Source organism: Pelodiscus sinensis, chromosome 7 (genome assembly GCF_049634645.1).
Source record: "Pelodiscus sinensis isolate JC-2024 chromosome 7, ASM4963464v1, whole genome shotgun sequence".
Lineage (NCBI taxonomy): Eukaryota > Metazoa > Chordata > Testudines > Trionychidae > Pelodiscus > Pelodiscus sinensis.
Window position 1 is genome coordinate 3,217,296 of NC_134717.1, and position 15,189 is coordinate 3,232,484.

The 15,189-nt window shown below is 41.1% G+C and overlaps 1 protein-coding gene across 1 annotated transcript in view; it reads left to right on the forward strand.

Annotated features, from left to right (window-relative positions):
* The window catches only part of MAP3K2 (mitogen-activated protein kinase kinase kinase 2), a 101,797-nt gene that overhangs the window by 38,792 nt on the left and 47,816 nt on the right, over positions 1–15,189 (forward strand). Inside the window, exons 3-4 of the mRNA XM_075933035.1 lie at positions 7,166–7,284; positions 13,225–13,265. Coding sequence (XP_075789150.1) covers positions 7,166–7,284; positions 13,225–13,265 — 160 coding nt within the window. The remainder of the gene's footprint in view (positions 1–7,165; positions 7,285–13,224; positions 13,266–15,189) is intronic.

Sequence of the window (15,189 nt, forward strand, 5' to 3'; positions counted from 1 at the left end):
TCATATTTCTTATTTGTATCATATAACGTGTCTTCATTTTTAGTAGGGCCCTTATGAAATTCACAATCCATTTTGATCAGTTTCATGGCCAAAGGAGTTTAAAATTGTTCAGTTTAATGTTTTCAGATATTTTACATCTGGAAATTTCACTGTATTGTAACCATGAGCTTCCTGACCTAAACGGGTGCTGGAGGACGGGGGGGGGAGGGGGTGTCACAAAACTGATGTTAGTGTGTTTGCAGAATTGCCACCCTCAGTTCTACATTTCCTGAAGAGCTGGTCTCTGAAGGCAACAGCCACAGAATTTCCTGCAGCTGGGGGAGAATGCTGGAGGTGGAAGTTTGTATGATATCCCCTGTGGTAGTGCCCCTGCCATTCACCTGACTCCAGCTGTTAGTCTGTCAGGCTGGGGAGGGATGGAATCACTTTTCTGAAAGTGGCCATGCAGAGGGACAGATCAGACTAACCTTCACCACTGGGCACTCCCCTCCTGCCCCCAGCTGCAGAGTGCGCCAAGGATGCACAACTTTCAGAGTCCAGATCTGAAGGTTGCAGCCAGAAAGTTTTCTGCAGCTCGGGGGATTTCCAAAGGTGGAGGGGAGAGTCTGATCTCCTCCATGCTGCTGGAAGCCTTCATAGCTAGTCTCTCAGGGTATGTCTACACTGCCACCCTAGTTCGAACTAGGGTGGCTAATGTAGGCATTCAAAGTTGCAAATGAAGCCCGGGATTTAAATATCCCGGGCTTCATTTGCATCTTGCTGGGCGCCGCCATTTTTAAATCCCCCTTAGTGCAGACTCCGTGCCTGCGGCTACACGCGGCACGGAGTAGGTAGTTCGAATTAGAGAGCCTAATTCAAACTACCTACTCCGTTCAGCGTGTAGCCGCGGGCACAAACTACCGTTACTCCTCGTGGAACGAGGTGTACCAGTATTTTGAATTAGAGAGCCTAATTCGAACTAACTACTCCGTGCCGCGTGTAGCCGCGGGCACGGAGTCCGCACTAAGGGGAATTTAAAAATGCTGGTGCCCGGCAAGATGCAAATGAAGCCCGGGATATTTAAATCCCGGGCTTCGTTTTCAACTTCGAATGCTTACATTAGCCACCCTAGTTCGAACTAGGGTGGCAGTGTAGACATACCCTCATGCCCCAGGAACTGCAGTGCTTTCCTCCTCATAGAGTAGTCCTCCAGTCCAGTCACATTATATTTCTACTCACTTCTGGGGTATTGCAAGCCTTTTAGGTTAAACTGCCCAGTGTGTGCCAATCCTCCAGTGGCTTGTAGGGAACCTGGGCCCACTCTGTACACTGTTTTCCAGTCCAGGGATCCTCAACCCAGCAGCTCTGGGGTTTTACTCTTCCAACCTTTACTGCTCCTTCCCTAGACTGCTTTGTACTCTGCCCATTGAAGCTTCTTGCTCTTCCCCTTTGTATCAGGGAGTACATGTGAAGTTTTCCCCTTTGGTCACCTACCAATGTCCTTTCCGTGTAGACCTGCGCAGCTCTCTCTCTCGCTCCCCCCAAGTTGGACTTCATATGCAGTTAGGCCCTAAAACTCCTTATGTTTGCTCCGGGTGCAGCCTAAAGTTAAATGGACTAATTTTCCCTTTTAGGCTTTGTGTGGCATAGATACCACATAATGTCTGGTATTCTTCTTTGAGTAGTGTCCCCAAGGGCGCTCTGCTTTAGGATCATGTGCACATCCATGCGCTTTTGATGGGAGATTTTTCAAGAACAGTATCTGATTGACTTGTGCTAGCACCTTAGCCATCTTTGTGCTCCTTACTAAGGACACATAGGGATGCACAGGTAAGCTGCCCTCCATTTCTTTTTGACTCCCTTCAGTGTGGTGCAGAATGTTGACCATGCTGACTTTATTCAAACCATGTCTAATATAGTTTTAGTTTGATAGTTTATTCCCCTTCTCTTCATTTTCCCTGATTGAGGGTTGATTCTGAGCTTTTGCTTTGGAGTAGATGACATGATCCCCCAAGCTGTAAACGGAGTCTCTACAACCAGCAAGCTGTCCCATTCAGTGTCTGCCATTCTTGGTTCCTGTGATATATTAGGGAGAATCCCCCCACATCTGCAAGTGTAAAATATGTTCCTCTGTCAAAAGCAGATCTTGGAAAAACATGGAAATGAAATTAAAATTATTGATGAGGGAGTAAGTCCTAGGACTAGCTTCTGACCAAGGCTTTGAGAACCCCTTGGCACACAGGCACACATGAGTACTTTTCATACCTTATTCACTTCAGGATCCTAGTCAGCAAGAGCTTTGAAGGCTCCAGGCACTGCTACTCTGTCCACTCATCCTCTTGGAGACAGAAAGGTTCAGGGGAGGCAGCACCTATATTGATGTCTGCAGTACAGAGAGCCTCTAAATCTGTGTAAGAAAAGTAGATGTACTAGATGTCTTGATTGTCACTGAGAAGAAGGCTCTGGAGATCTGAGGTCCCAGGTGGAATTCATGAAAGCACTGAGTGGCTCTAGTACTCTGACGACATCTAAAATATCCTTTGAGACATACTATGGAATGGGACTCTGTATTGAGGACTTCTTCAACTATATTTGGCCATACCCAATGTAGAAATTTTGTCAGAGGTCTACACCATTAGACCCATCTGTATCCCTGGTACCTATACCATCAATTCATTCCTCTTCATTGATACTGCCCGAGTCTATCTCTGGATGACCTCCTATCAAGTATTTGACATCCATAGTGTTCAGACACTCAACATGAGTTCCTGTCTTGCTATTAAAACCATTCTCCTTGAGATCTTATTAAACTGGCTCCTATGTGTCCATCCTGCTGTTCCCTCTGTGTCCTCTTGTGAGTTAGAATCCTTGTTACTTGCTGGTACTGGACAGCTCTCCACACAGATTCTCTTGATTGCTTACGCCAATTTTTTTCGTGGAGACCACCTTGTTTACAGACTCCAGCCATCCAGCATGAACTGTTATCACCAACCCTTGATTATGTTGAGAATGATATTCAGATTTCAGTAGCACATTCTCCTGTTTATCCTCCGAGATGTCATTTTCCTACCCACTCTCAGATGATCAAGCACAGAAAATGTTGGCCCATGTGCATCTGATGTGATCAATGGTGGATGCCGCCTCCTATCTTCGCTGTATTCACACAGTAGCCTTGTTGGGACTCCTGAGTCCATTCTCCCCAGTATTTCATAAGGGCCCAGAATCATTATCATAGGGTACATAGGCAGGCAGATTTTGTCCTCTACTTCCACTGTCTCAACTAGAACCACTGGCAGAGACGTTTAAGGAGCATGGAATGAAGGCTGACAGGGAGGTGACTTCTCACACAATTGTATTGTCATCCCGGTGAAGCTGTAATGCCTCCACCATCTTCCATGGTAGATGACGTGCAGTAGTTTGGGAGCTAACTAAACACATCACTGATGTGCATCAAATCTCTTGATCTAGGTCCATGTTTTTCATCATAAACTCCATCATAAATCATAGTGAAGAGAAAAAGTACATCAGTTGGCTTGCTCGAGAGTATTGCAGTAAGATGCTGATCTGCTCTTAATTTTTCCCTTGGTAGAAAAATGTTATTGGCATTATACCATTGTTACAAATGCAGATTTTCACTGTTAGCTCCAAGTAAAACTTTTGACCTGCTTATTTTGACAGTGTCCCTTCAATGGTTGTATCCAGGGAAAACTATGGAAATGGGCATATAGAAATACAGAATTAAAATAACTCTCAATGTTTTTTCTCTAATATGTTGGTCTTTTGTAACAAATGGAGTGTTCCGGAGAGATTGCTTGGTCTTCCCCTTCGTCCTCTGCAGCCTCCCTCGATTCCTTTCTTTATAAAGAGAAATGTTGTGGGAAGCCTGGTAGTTGAATTGTTTGGAGTGATGCAAATACTTTTACACTAATAGTATTTTTGTATTATCCATTGCTCATTACTAACAAAATGAGGTGGAGGAGCTTCTTTGAAAAGTGAGTGAATTAATTTTTTTCATTTTAAATGCAATTTTGAATGCTCCTAATTCTAGGAGTGAAAAGCTCATCTACATGTAGCTTTTTTAGTGTAAAGACTGCAGATGTTTTATATTTAGTTCAAATATATCAAATCATCACCCTCATCCCACACAAACTCATGGATAGCTCATTACTGCTATTAGCTAATGATAGGTAAATTTTTAACATGTTTAGTTGTGTGCTGAGTCTGCCAGCATTTACAATTGTAGTGTTACTGCAATAATATGGGACTTTTATACTGCAAGGCTTGCCATATAGTATTGTATCAAAGACAGGCTATGGTATTTTTGGAATTTGCCAGTGTCTGCCCCTTTCCCCCCCATCTCTGTCTCGTCTGTCTATATAATTTTATCTATCATCTATCTATCAATCAGGGTTTCCCAACCTCTGGATTGGGACCCAAATATGGGTCGCCATTACACTTCAAAAGGGTCACCAGGTGTCTCCCAGGTGGCTCTTAAGAACCATTCACACATTTTTTGAATTTCCCTGCGTCACCAAGTCTTCCTGACTTGTCAGAATGGGTCCCCATCTGGAAAAGGTTGGGAACCGCTGATAGATATATGTATAAAAAAATAAATAAATGACAGAGTGACATTAGCACGTCACACTGTGCCACAGCCCCTTCCCCCTTAGCTGCTCGGTGTCCTCCCTCCCTCTCTTTCCGGTGCTCTGGGCCAAGCTGCATGGCCTCCCCTGCCCTAGTGCGGGGGGTGGGGAGACAGGAGCCACGTGGCCTTCCTCCCCTCCCTTGTGCTTGGGTATATGGGTGGGAGCTGCACAGCCTCTCCCCTCCCTAGTGTTCAAGAAGGGGGTGCCGGAGCGGCGCATCCTTCCCCCTCCCTGGTGCTTGGGGTGTGTGTGTGAGCTCTGTGGCCTCCCCCCTCCTCCATGCTCTGGGGGGCAGGAGTGAGGGGGAGCAGGAGCCACGTAACTTCCTTCCTCCCTGATGCTCCAGGAAGAGAGCCTGGAGCCACGTGGCCTACCCCCTCAGGTGCTCTGAGGGGACAGAGCCACACGGCCTTCCCCCCCATACCCAGTCCTCCAGGGGGGCAGGAACTGTGCAGTCTCCCCCTTCCCCAGTGCTCTGGGGAGGCGGGAGGGAGCTTGGTGAGCACAGCAAGCAGAGGGTGCAGCCCTCGAGTTACCTTTAAATAAATACTATATTTGAATTTCCCATAAATTGATTTCTATTTTTGAGGTCAGTAATAATAAAGATGATTTATCTAGACCTCTGTGACTCTCAAAAAGGTGTCTCTTCCACCAACAGAAATTGATCTAATACCAGATATTGCCATATCTACCTTGTCTAAGTTTTAGGCATTCATGGCTAAAGGTCTTTGGATGATTAAAAAAGATCTGCATTATTTTACCATTTATATTAAACAGTTGTTTATACATGATGCAAGTTTGTATTGAATTCTTTTCAACCTTTTTTAGCGTTCAACATAAGCCACAGCTTCCCGAGAAAGGAAGGCTGACAGTGAAATGTTGTGTTGCTGTAAATCTCAGTGAAAGTTATTTTCAAAAAGATGTTAGCTATGTCAACATAGATTGACTGTTATCCACAGCTATTCTTTTCCTTGTGTTGGGTGGCGATGGCATAAATGAATAGTATCCGTTGCAAATCCTGTAGTTGTGGTTTTACCATTCATATTTGTGGATGACATTTGACTTAGCTCTGAAACCTCTTCAAGTGAGAACATGTTATTTTAACTTGCTTCCTCCTTCTGCAAAATTAACATTATAACAAAATTGCATTTCACAAGAATGCTTGCTAAGGGTCATAAAACTGAATCTTTGAACCTGGCATTCATTTATGCATAGAACCAATGCATCTATTAATATTTAACTTTGATAATCTAATAGAATTCTTCTACAGGGCTGACTACAGTGAACAATATTATATTAAAACATTGGAAACTCAGCTGATCCTTGTTTTGAAGGACTGATGGGGTCATTAATATAGTTGTTTGACTTTGTATTGTCCTCAAAGGAGGGTTATTCACATATAAAACATGAATTTCCAAGAACAACCAAGTTTCAATATATGCAACTGTTCTCTGCCTTCTAGCAATCACCTGGGCTTTCTTTCCTGTCCAAATAGCTTTAGTCATATGGAATATAAAGTCATGAAGCAGTTCTCCAGATTCTCGTGGGAGCTCCTCACCACCTATTTCTATGAATTTTGCTGTAGAATTTGTCCTGAAGTTAGCTAATTAGTTCAATATGGAGAAAATCCAGAGTGGAATTCTTCATTATGTCACTGTTTTAATATTTTTTTGCGTGTGTAGTGGGATATTATTTTCCTTTACACTTCCAAGTGTACATTTATCCTTGCACACTGCTGGAGTAAGCCAAAGGCGTGTGGTTGCCCCATTGCCAGCCAGACTAGCTTCTAACTGTCCCTTCGCTCAAACATATTAAGGTTCCCCCATTTGTCTTTGAACTCTCATTTGCCCCCCCCCCTTTGCCTAAGAATGATGCAGTGCTCAAAAAGAGAATGTAGTATAAAAAGCTACTTCAAGTGCAATCAGCAAGTGTTCAGTAGCAAAGGTCTCTTCTAATTAGAGTTCCAGTGTGTTGCTTGTTTGGTATGCTGGAGTGCTTCTGGTTTAGGTTAGGTAAGAATGATACCCAGAGTAAAGTCTTAACTTTGGTCTTTCTGTGCTTCAAACAATTACTACCCTAAGAGTGCATCTTTTCAAATTGAGGATCTCATTTTTTTTCCTCACATTTTTCAAAGTGTTTCACATGGAACAGCCTCTGAAACCTTTTGCCTAGTTATACAGTCTGCAATTGGGTCAAGGTGAATTGAATTGTCAGTCCTAATTTGTTAGAAAGCTGCTTTTAATTTTTTTCAAAAATTTAAAGTAAGGAATTTTTAACAATAAAAGTTCATTTCCTTAAGTCCTGCTTATGATGATACTTCCTGGAAACAAATTAAATGAAGAATGTTTCTGTAATTGCAAAATGCTAGCTACCAGATCATTTATTTTTTATTAAGTTTATTGTGGTGTATATGTGCATCCTTTTTTTAAAGAGATGAGCAAACATTTACTTTTCTAGTCAATTTTTCAATGCAACTTTCAAGTTAAATAATGATTTGAACTTCTAAATGTCCTTTTTTGTTGTCCCCCCATCCCAAACAGATGAGCAGCAAGCTTTGAATTCAATCATGCAGGATTTGGCTGTTCTTCATAAGGCTAGTCGTCCTGCATTGCCAGTGCAAGAAACAGGAAAACCAAAATCATCATCACCAAAAAAACAGGTAAGTTTTTTCAGCATTTTTGTATAAATGCAGTGAACCATGTATATCATACTGTGATTTCTATAATATTTTCAATTGCAAGACCAAAGGCAGTGTTAAATGAGTGATTCTAATCTAGGGTTGCCAAATACTTTCACAAAAAATCCCGAACATGGGGAGGGAGGGAGGGAGAGGGAAATTGGTTGAGCAAAACAAACAAAAAAAGGGAGCCCAAACTTGTTGAGCAAAAAATAAAAAAAAATTCTCTGCGCCTTTAAATTCCCGCGCTTCCCTGCCAAACATGGCAGGGGAAGAATTTCCCCGCTGGCCTTCTGTCGAAGAAAAACAGAAAATAACGGACATTTTACGTGTCAGGTATTTGTCTGGGTTTTTTACCGGACAGAAGACTTAATTACCGGACTGTCTAGGTGAAAACCGGATACCTGGCGACCCTATTCTAATTCCCAGTGGATGCTGCATATTTTTTAAATTACTTGCAAAAATGAATGTTAAAGGACACATTCTGAACACATGAACACTGTGTCTGGTAAAGTTAAAGCATCACCTTTTGACCCCCTAATTGAATTTTTGAAGACTGTTATAGTAATTGTCACAATCACACTTTGTTTGGATCTCAGTCTTTTTTTCCCTGACTTTTTTAGGATTTTTATTTCAAAAGTTTGCTACCATCCTTTCTTTTAATTGTTTCCCCAGACCATATTTATTCTCACACATCTGAATTGCACTATCCAGTTATTGAGTGTCATTTTAAAGGATGTCTCCAGTGGGGGAAATATATAGGGAAGATACGAAATTTTGTTCCTTCTGTTTTACTTCAGAAATACTGGGTCTTATGAACTCTATTTTGTCCAGAGGCACTCTGGGCACCTGGAGAGCTAATGGAGATTGTGAACAATTGGATGTGAGGAAGGATTTTAGTCAGAATATTCTAATTTTATATTTATTTTGGAAAAAATCAGGTCTTCTGCAAGCTTCATAAAAAAGCAAAAGATTCTTCATCTTTGTACAGCAGGTCACTTTCTCTGCACATGTATTATGGCAAGTGAATACTATTGCCAGGATAATAATCCCATAGAATTAAATGGGTGTTTATTGGATTAGGCCCTGAACTGGTAGTCTGTCAAGACATTTGAATTTTTGCTTTTGTCTGTGTATTAATCTGTTTTATCTTCGGTATTTGGAAGAAGAGGGATTTGAAAGCCTAGATATTTCACTTGTAACAAATAAGAAATTGCCATTGGAATTCTCTGTTTATGAGCATAAATTTAATGTAGTTGGTATCACTGAAATCTGATGGGTTGGTTCATGCAATTAGAATGTTAAAATCAATGTTAATACTAATTTAGGAAGGATTGAATGGGCAAAAAGGGAGGAGGAGTTTTACTCTGTCATAAATGGCATTATCTGTTTCTGAGTCATTGATAACTTGGAAGAAAATGACCTTGAATGCTTATGGATCAATGTCCTAACGAATAAAGCACAAGACGGGATGCTAGCTGTTTTTTGCAACAGACCTCTGTCACACTAGGGAACAGGATGACAACCTCCTCATGTACCTACTTACAATGTGTAGGGAAAAGAGCTGTGTGATCGTGTGAAACTTCTGAGTGACTTGTGCTGGAGTTCTCATGCTGCTAGTATTAAAATAGCCTTGAAATTCCTAAACATTATAAATGACAATTTCCTACCTCAGTGTTTCACCCAATATGGGGGGTAATTCTTTATTATACCTTGTTCTAACAGATGAAGAGGAACTGATTACAAAATTAAAAATTAATCGGTAGCTTAGGTACAACTGATCATGACTTGATTTCATGACTTGGTATATAATATGCAAGCAGAATAAAGTCCAAAAGTGTACTTGATGCTTTAACAGGGCCAATTTCACTAAGCTGAAAACAATTATGAGCCAAATTACCTAGGAGGAAGAATTTAATCAGAAAAAATGTGAGTGATGATTGGGAATCACTTAACACCTACCTTGAGAGACATAATGAAGGAAGAAGGCTGTACTGATTAAAAATGTGGCCTGGTTTGGAAGGGAATTGAAAACAACAGTAAAGTGTGTGTGTTGTATTAAAGATGAAAAGTTTTTACAATAGGAATAGAAAGAATCTTGACAGTAGTATTGGTCCATTAGTTGATGGAAATGGTAAAACTATCAATAATAATGCAGAAAAATCAGATGTTTTCAATAAATATTTGTTCCATATTTGGGGAAAAACATATGCTTTGGTCTCATCATGTGGTAATAACAGTCTTTCCATTCCACTAATATCTCTGTTAAAGTTGACCATTTTCAAATCTGCATACCCAAATAACTGGCATGTAAGAATTTTAAAAGAGCTGTCTCAGGAGCTCACAGGACCATTAATGGTGATTTTCAGGAACATAAAAATGGCCATACTGGGTCAGACCAAAGATCCATTGAGCCTAGTATTCTGTCTTCTGACAGTGGCCAATGCCAGATGCTCCATAGGGAGTGAAAAGAAACAGATAATTATCAAGAGATCCATCTCTTGTCATCCATTTCTAGCCCCGGACAAACAGAGGCTAGGAACACCATTCCTACCCATTCTGGCTAATAAGTATTAATGGACCTAACTTCCATGAATTTATCTAGTTCTTTTCGAACCCTGGTAAAGTCCTAGTCTTCACAACATCCTCTGGCAAGGAGTTCCATAGGTTGATTGTGTGTTGCGTTAAGAAAAATGTTTTTGTTTGTTTTTAAATATGCTACCTATTAATTACATTTGGTGACCTCTAGTTCTTATGTTATGAGAACAAGTAAATAACTTGTTCACTTTCTCCATACCCATCATGATTTTATAGACCTCTATCATATCCTGCCTTAGTCTCCTCTTTTCTAAGATGAAAAGTTCCAGACTTTTTAATCTCCATATGGGACCCGTTCCAAACCCCTCATCATTTTTTGTTGCCTTTTCTGAATCTTTTCCAATGACAGTATATTTTTTTGAGATGAGGCGACCACATCTGTAAGCACTAGTCAAGACGTGGGCGTGCCATAGATTTATATAGGGGTAATAAGATTTTTTTTGTCTTATTCTCTATCCCTTTTTTAATGATTCCCAATATTGTTTGCTTTTTGGACTGCTGCTGCACACTGAGTGGATGTTTTTAGAGAACTATCCACAATGACTCCAAGATCTCTCTTTTGTGATTATAGCTATATTAGTCCCCATCATTTTATATGTGTAGATGGGATTATTTTTTCCAATGTGCATTACAGTAGACTTCCAATAATCCGGAACCTATGGGACCTAGGTGGTGCCGGATTATCAAATATGCCAGACTATCAGGAGGTACTATAAGATGGTTATGTATATACTGCATACATTATATATTGTATATAAAGTGTTCTTAACCCTTTTTATTGTACATACTATATACAGTATACTGTCATGTTTTAGTTTTGTTAAGCCTTTTTTACCCTTTTTGCTCAGTTCAGCTGCTGCCCCTGTTACCTTGTGACTCATTTTTTGCCGAAGCTCATTCACTAGGCTCTTGCCATTTTGATGCCGGACTATCAGGAGTGCCGGACTATTGGATGCCGGACTATTGGAGTTTTACTGTCCTTTGTATATATCAACATTAACATTCATTGGCCATTTTGTTGCCCAGTCAGCTAGTTTTGTGAGATCCTTTTGAAGCTCTTCACAGTCTGCTTTGGTCTTAGTTATCTTGAGCAGTTTAGTATCATCTGCAAATTTTGCCACTTCACTGTTTATACCTTTCTCCAGATCATTTATAAATAGAATTGGTCCCAGTACAGACCCTTGTGGGACACCATTTGTTATCTCTTTCCATTCTGAAAACTGACCATTTATAAGACTTGAAGAGCTTAAGAAGTTCCAGAAAAGTAAAAGAGCGCTAGTTTTGTGCCAGTTTTTAAGAAGGGTAAATGGGATGACCCAGGTAAATTATAGGTCTGTCAGACTGACCTTGATCCTGGGCAAGATAATGGAGTGGCTGGTATGGGACTCAATAAACAATTATTGAAGATTAATATAATTAATGCAAATCACATGCATTTAGGGAAAATAGGTCCTGTTAAACGAGTTATCTTATTTAAAAAGGCATCAGTTGATATGACCCTGTTGGAATTCTTTTTCAAGTTCTGCTACCCACAGTACAAAAAGGATGCTGAAAAATTGGAGAACGTTCAGAAGAGCAAGGAGAATTCTCTAATCCTTTAATCAGACACTTTGTAGTGATACTCAGGGAGCTCACTCTCTTTAGCTTAGCAAAGGGAAGGTTAAGCAGTGACTTGATTAGTCTGTATCTCTTCATGGGAAACAAATATTTAATAATGGGTTCTTCAGATTAGCAGTGAAAGATATAAAGTGATCCAACAACTGGAAGTTGAAGGTAGAATAAGACTGAAAATGGGGTATAAATTTGTGATGAGTAATTAACTATTGGAACAATTTACCAAAGGTTGTGATTCTCCTCCACTGGCAATTTTTAAATCTATTGATTGGTTTTGGAAATAGTTCTGCAAGTTCTGACCTGTGGTATACATTGGTCTTTTCTGCCCTTGGAATCTATAAATATTAATAAGGGTTTGACATTTTATAGCTTTCATGTGTTCAGTTTGAGTGGTAAAGTGGTGATATTCTAAAGTGTAGAATTTTGCATTACCATTGTAGGCAATAATATTTTTTCATATATAATATAAAAAACCACCACCAAGACCCTGCTTTGTGACAATTTACATGTTCCCATTTTTACAAACAACAGTGATGAAGAGCTCTGTCTGCTCTGGACTCTGTTTGAAAAAGTACTTTCTGCATATGTGGGTAAAATACTGACTTGAGCATACTTGTCCTCAAAAATTGGTAGTACGGCTAGTAAATATAATAAAAATGAATTATTGGCTAGACATCATCAGAATGTTCAGTCTCACGTATGTTAGACTGTTTTCAGTAGGGAGCTGCAAGAAAGAGCTTCTTTTCTGCACAATTTGGAAAATGACCAACCTCTCCTTTACTCTTTGAGCACCTTATAAGGTGCACAAGCACTGTGACTGGGGAATAAAGAAATTTCTCACTGTTTAGACAGGAGAACAAGAGCCTCTGTGTGCCTGTAGGAGGTTCAAAGAGCTTCTAAATTATTCACCTCTGAAGGTGAAAGCTCTGGATAGTGAGTTAGTGCAATAAAGGAAATGCTTATGCAACCAGAAGTTTAGGGAGACTATTTTTTGTATCCTTTCATCTGTAACACTAAGTAATTTAGTTATGAGTCTGAATGTACAGTACTCCAAAAGAGTAGAATAACACATTTTGAAACACTGAACTGTGTAATTTCATGGGCTACTTGAGTTGGATTCCAGACATTGTCAAGAAAACTTTTTTGTTGTTTATCAATTTCATATTTAATTGGATATCACTAAAGAATTATATGACACTGTCTGTATTTAGTGTGTTTTTCTCTCTCAAGTTTAGTTTACTTCAAAATCATCCTTTGGATCCTCATGGATTTTTCTGCATTATTATTGATAGTTTTACCATTTCCATCAACTAATGGACCAATACTACTGTCAAGATTCTTTCTATTACTATTGTAAAAACTTTTCATCTTTAATACAACACACACACTTTACTGTTTTCAATTCCCTTCCAAACCAGGCCACATTTTTAATCAGTACAGCCTTCTTCCTTCATTATGTCTCTCAAGGTAGGACATGTCATATGATCCCCTAGCAGAAGAAATAGTCTTCCACTTCCATGTGGTGTTTTTCTGCTAGAACGTTCAGTAACCTAGAAACCTTATGGGCCCGCTGAAGATTAAACAAAATGTCTGAGAATGTTAAGTACATTTTTATGGTTTTCTGAATAAGGATTTGTCACCAGCACCAGCTAATAATTTATAATGGTTTCTAGTATGACTTTTTTATATATATAATTTTTTTCGTTACAGAATGATATCAGAGTCAAATTTGAAAACAGAGGTGAAAAAAGGTAAGGCAGGAAAAGGTAAACTATTGCTGTTAGTGTTTGGGTTTTATTGCTATTTCTCTTAGTGTCCCAAAGAAACCATTAAAAGTACTGGCTGTTCTTTGAGTGATTGCTCCTGTCCATTCCAGATGTGTGCATGCACAGTCACCAGAAGGTTTGTCCTCTAGCAGTATCAGCTGGTTGGCTGTGGAACCTCCTGGATTGGCATCCCATTGTGGGATGTATATAAAACATTGCCAAATCTCTTCCCGCTCAGTTCCTTCTTACCACCAGTGACTATGGTTGGAGCTTTCAACTTCTCTTGCTTGGGGCATTTTTCCTATCTCTTAGCTTTTTTTAGTGTAAATCATTGTAAATAGAACTGTAGTATTAGTTCTAGTTAGTGTTATCTTTAGATAGAGGGGAGTAATCCAGTCCTCTACGCTCTTGGGGCCAGGACATGCCTTGGTCTCAGGGTAGAGATGTAAAAAGGGTTAAAATGTACTAACCATGTAACTGATTACCATTCTATTGGTTACGCTGTTAACTAGGCTTCTGCTGTTAGTACCTCAGATTAACAGTACTGGCATCAGGAACTGATAAGCATCAGCTTATTGGTTATCTGGTTAAACTTTTACACCCCTATCCCAGGGTTTCAAACTTTGTGCTTTTTGTCAGAACCCTATGCCTCCGGGATTCCTCTTGCCTTAAGTGTTTGGGCGAAGGACATGAAACAGACAAGTGCAAGTTTTGTAGGGGTTTTGGTTTCAGAACCAAAAAAGAAAGGGACTTCAGACTAAAACTCTTCCTGGTGGAGTCAACCCTACAGCCACAGTCTGTGCAGCTGGCACCAGCACTGAAATCACCTTTGATACACAGTGCTCCTTCAGTGCAGGATGTCACAGCACAGAATGGAATGGTCTTCCAAGACCCTTCACCGCCAGTGCTCTCCGGGATCAAGATCTGCAGGGACATCTTTGCAGCACTGTTCACAATCTCTGGTGCTGCATCATAAGAAGCAGCCAGCATAAGGGAGGTCATTCACTGAGGCCAAAGGAGTGCGTCCTATGCCAGGACACTCTGTGGTGCCTAGTGGTGCCTATGGACCAACCGGCACCCTTGAGTCCAACACCACCAGAGGAGCTGTCGAATCTGGTGCCTCTGGATTCCCTCAACATGTGGTAGGTCTGGACATGTCATCCACCACTGAGACTTTTGAAGTGGCATGGGACCTCTTAGAAATGATGGCCTAGCACTCCCCATCTCCAAAAGTGACCGGTAGACCTGCCTCGACCGGCACTGCAGTGCCATTCCAGAGCAAACCTGCCATGGTTGGCAACAGTCCACATTGCCTCAGCATCCTTCTCTTCAGAACTGCTGCTCTTCCCAGGACCGTTCCCTTCAGTACCATTCCCCTGTGCCATTTGAGACCAGTTCCCCCTTGGTCATCAAGGTCGGGCTCGGTCTTGGACTTGAATCGGGACACCTGTGTTTCCAGGAGGAGCCATCGTCATTCCACACACTTATGCCGGGATAGGTCAGTGATGCCTTGGCCCCAATGGCAGGCACCACCAGAGTAGTCCTCCTCAGATACCCAGCATGTACCATCAAGTCCAAAGCCCCAGTTCCTGGTCCGTGTTGGTGAGCTCAGATAGGAGGGGTCCCCCTTCATCATCTGTTGCCAGGCCACCTCCATCCCATCATGGCAGCAAGTCCACGGGGCAACCCTGCACCGAGATCGGTGTTCAGCTGGGCTCCAGCACAGAGACCGGCATGCAGCAGGGTACCGCTACCACACCACAACATGGCTCCGTGATAAGCACGCTGCCTGGCACTGCACTTGCAGCTCAACTGGGGCATTGTGTTCAGAGCACCACAAACTACTGCCCAGGAGGACTCTGAACCGATTAGAGCATCTACTTCCTCTTCTCCTGATGAGGCTGAGGCA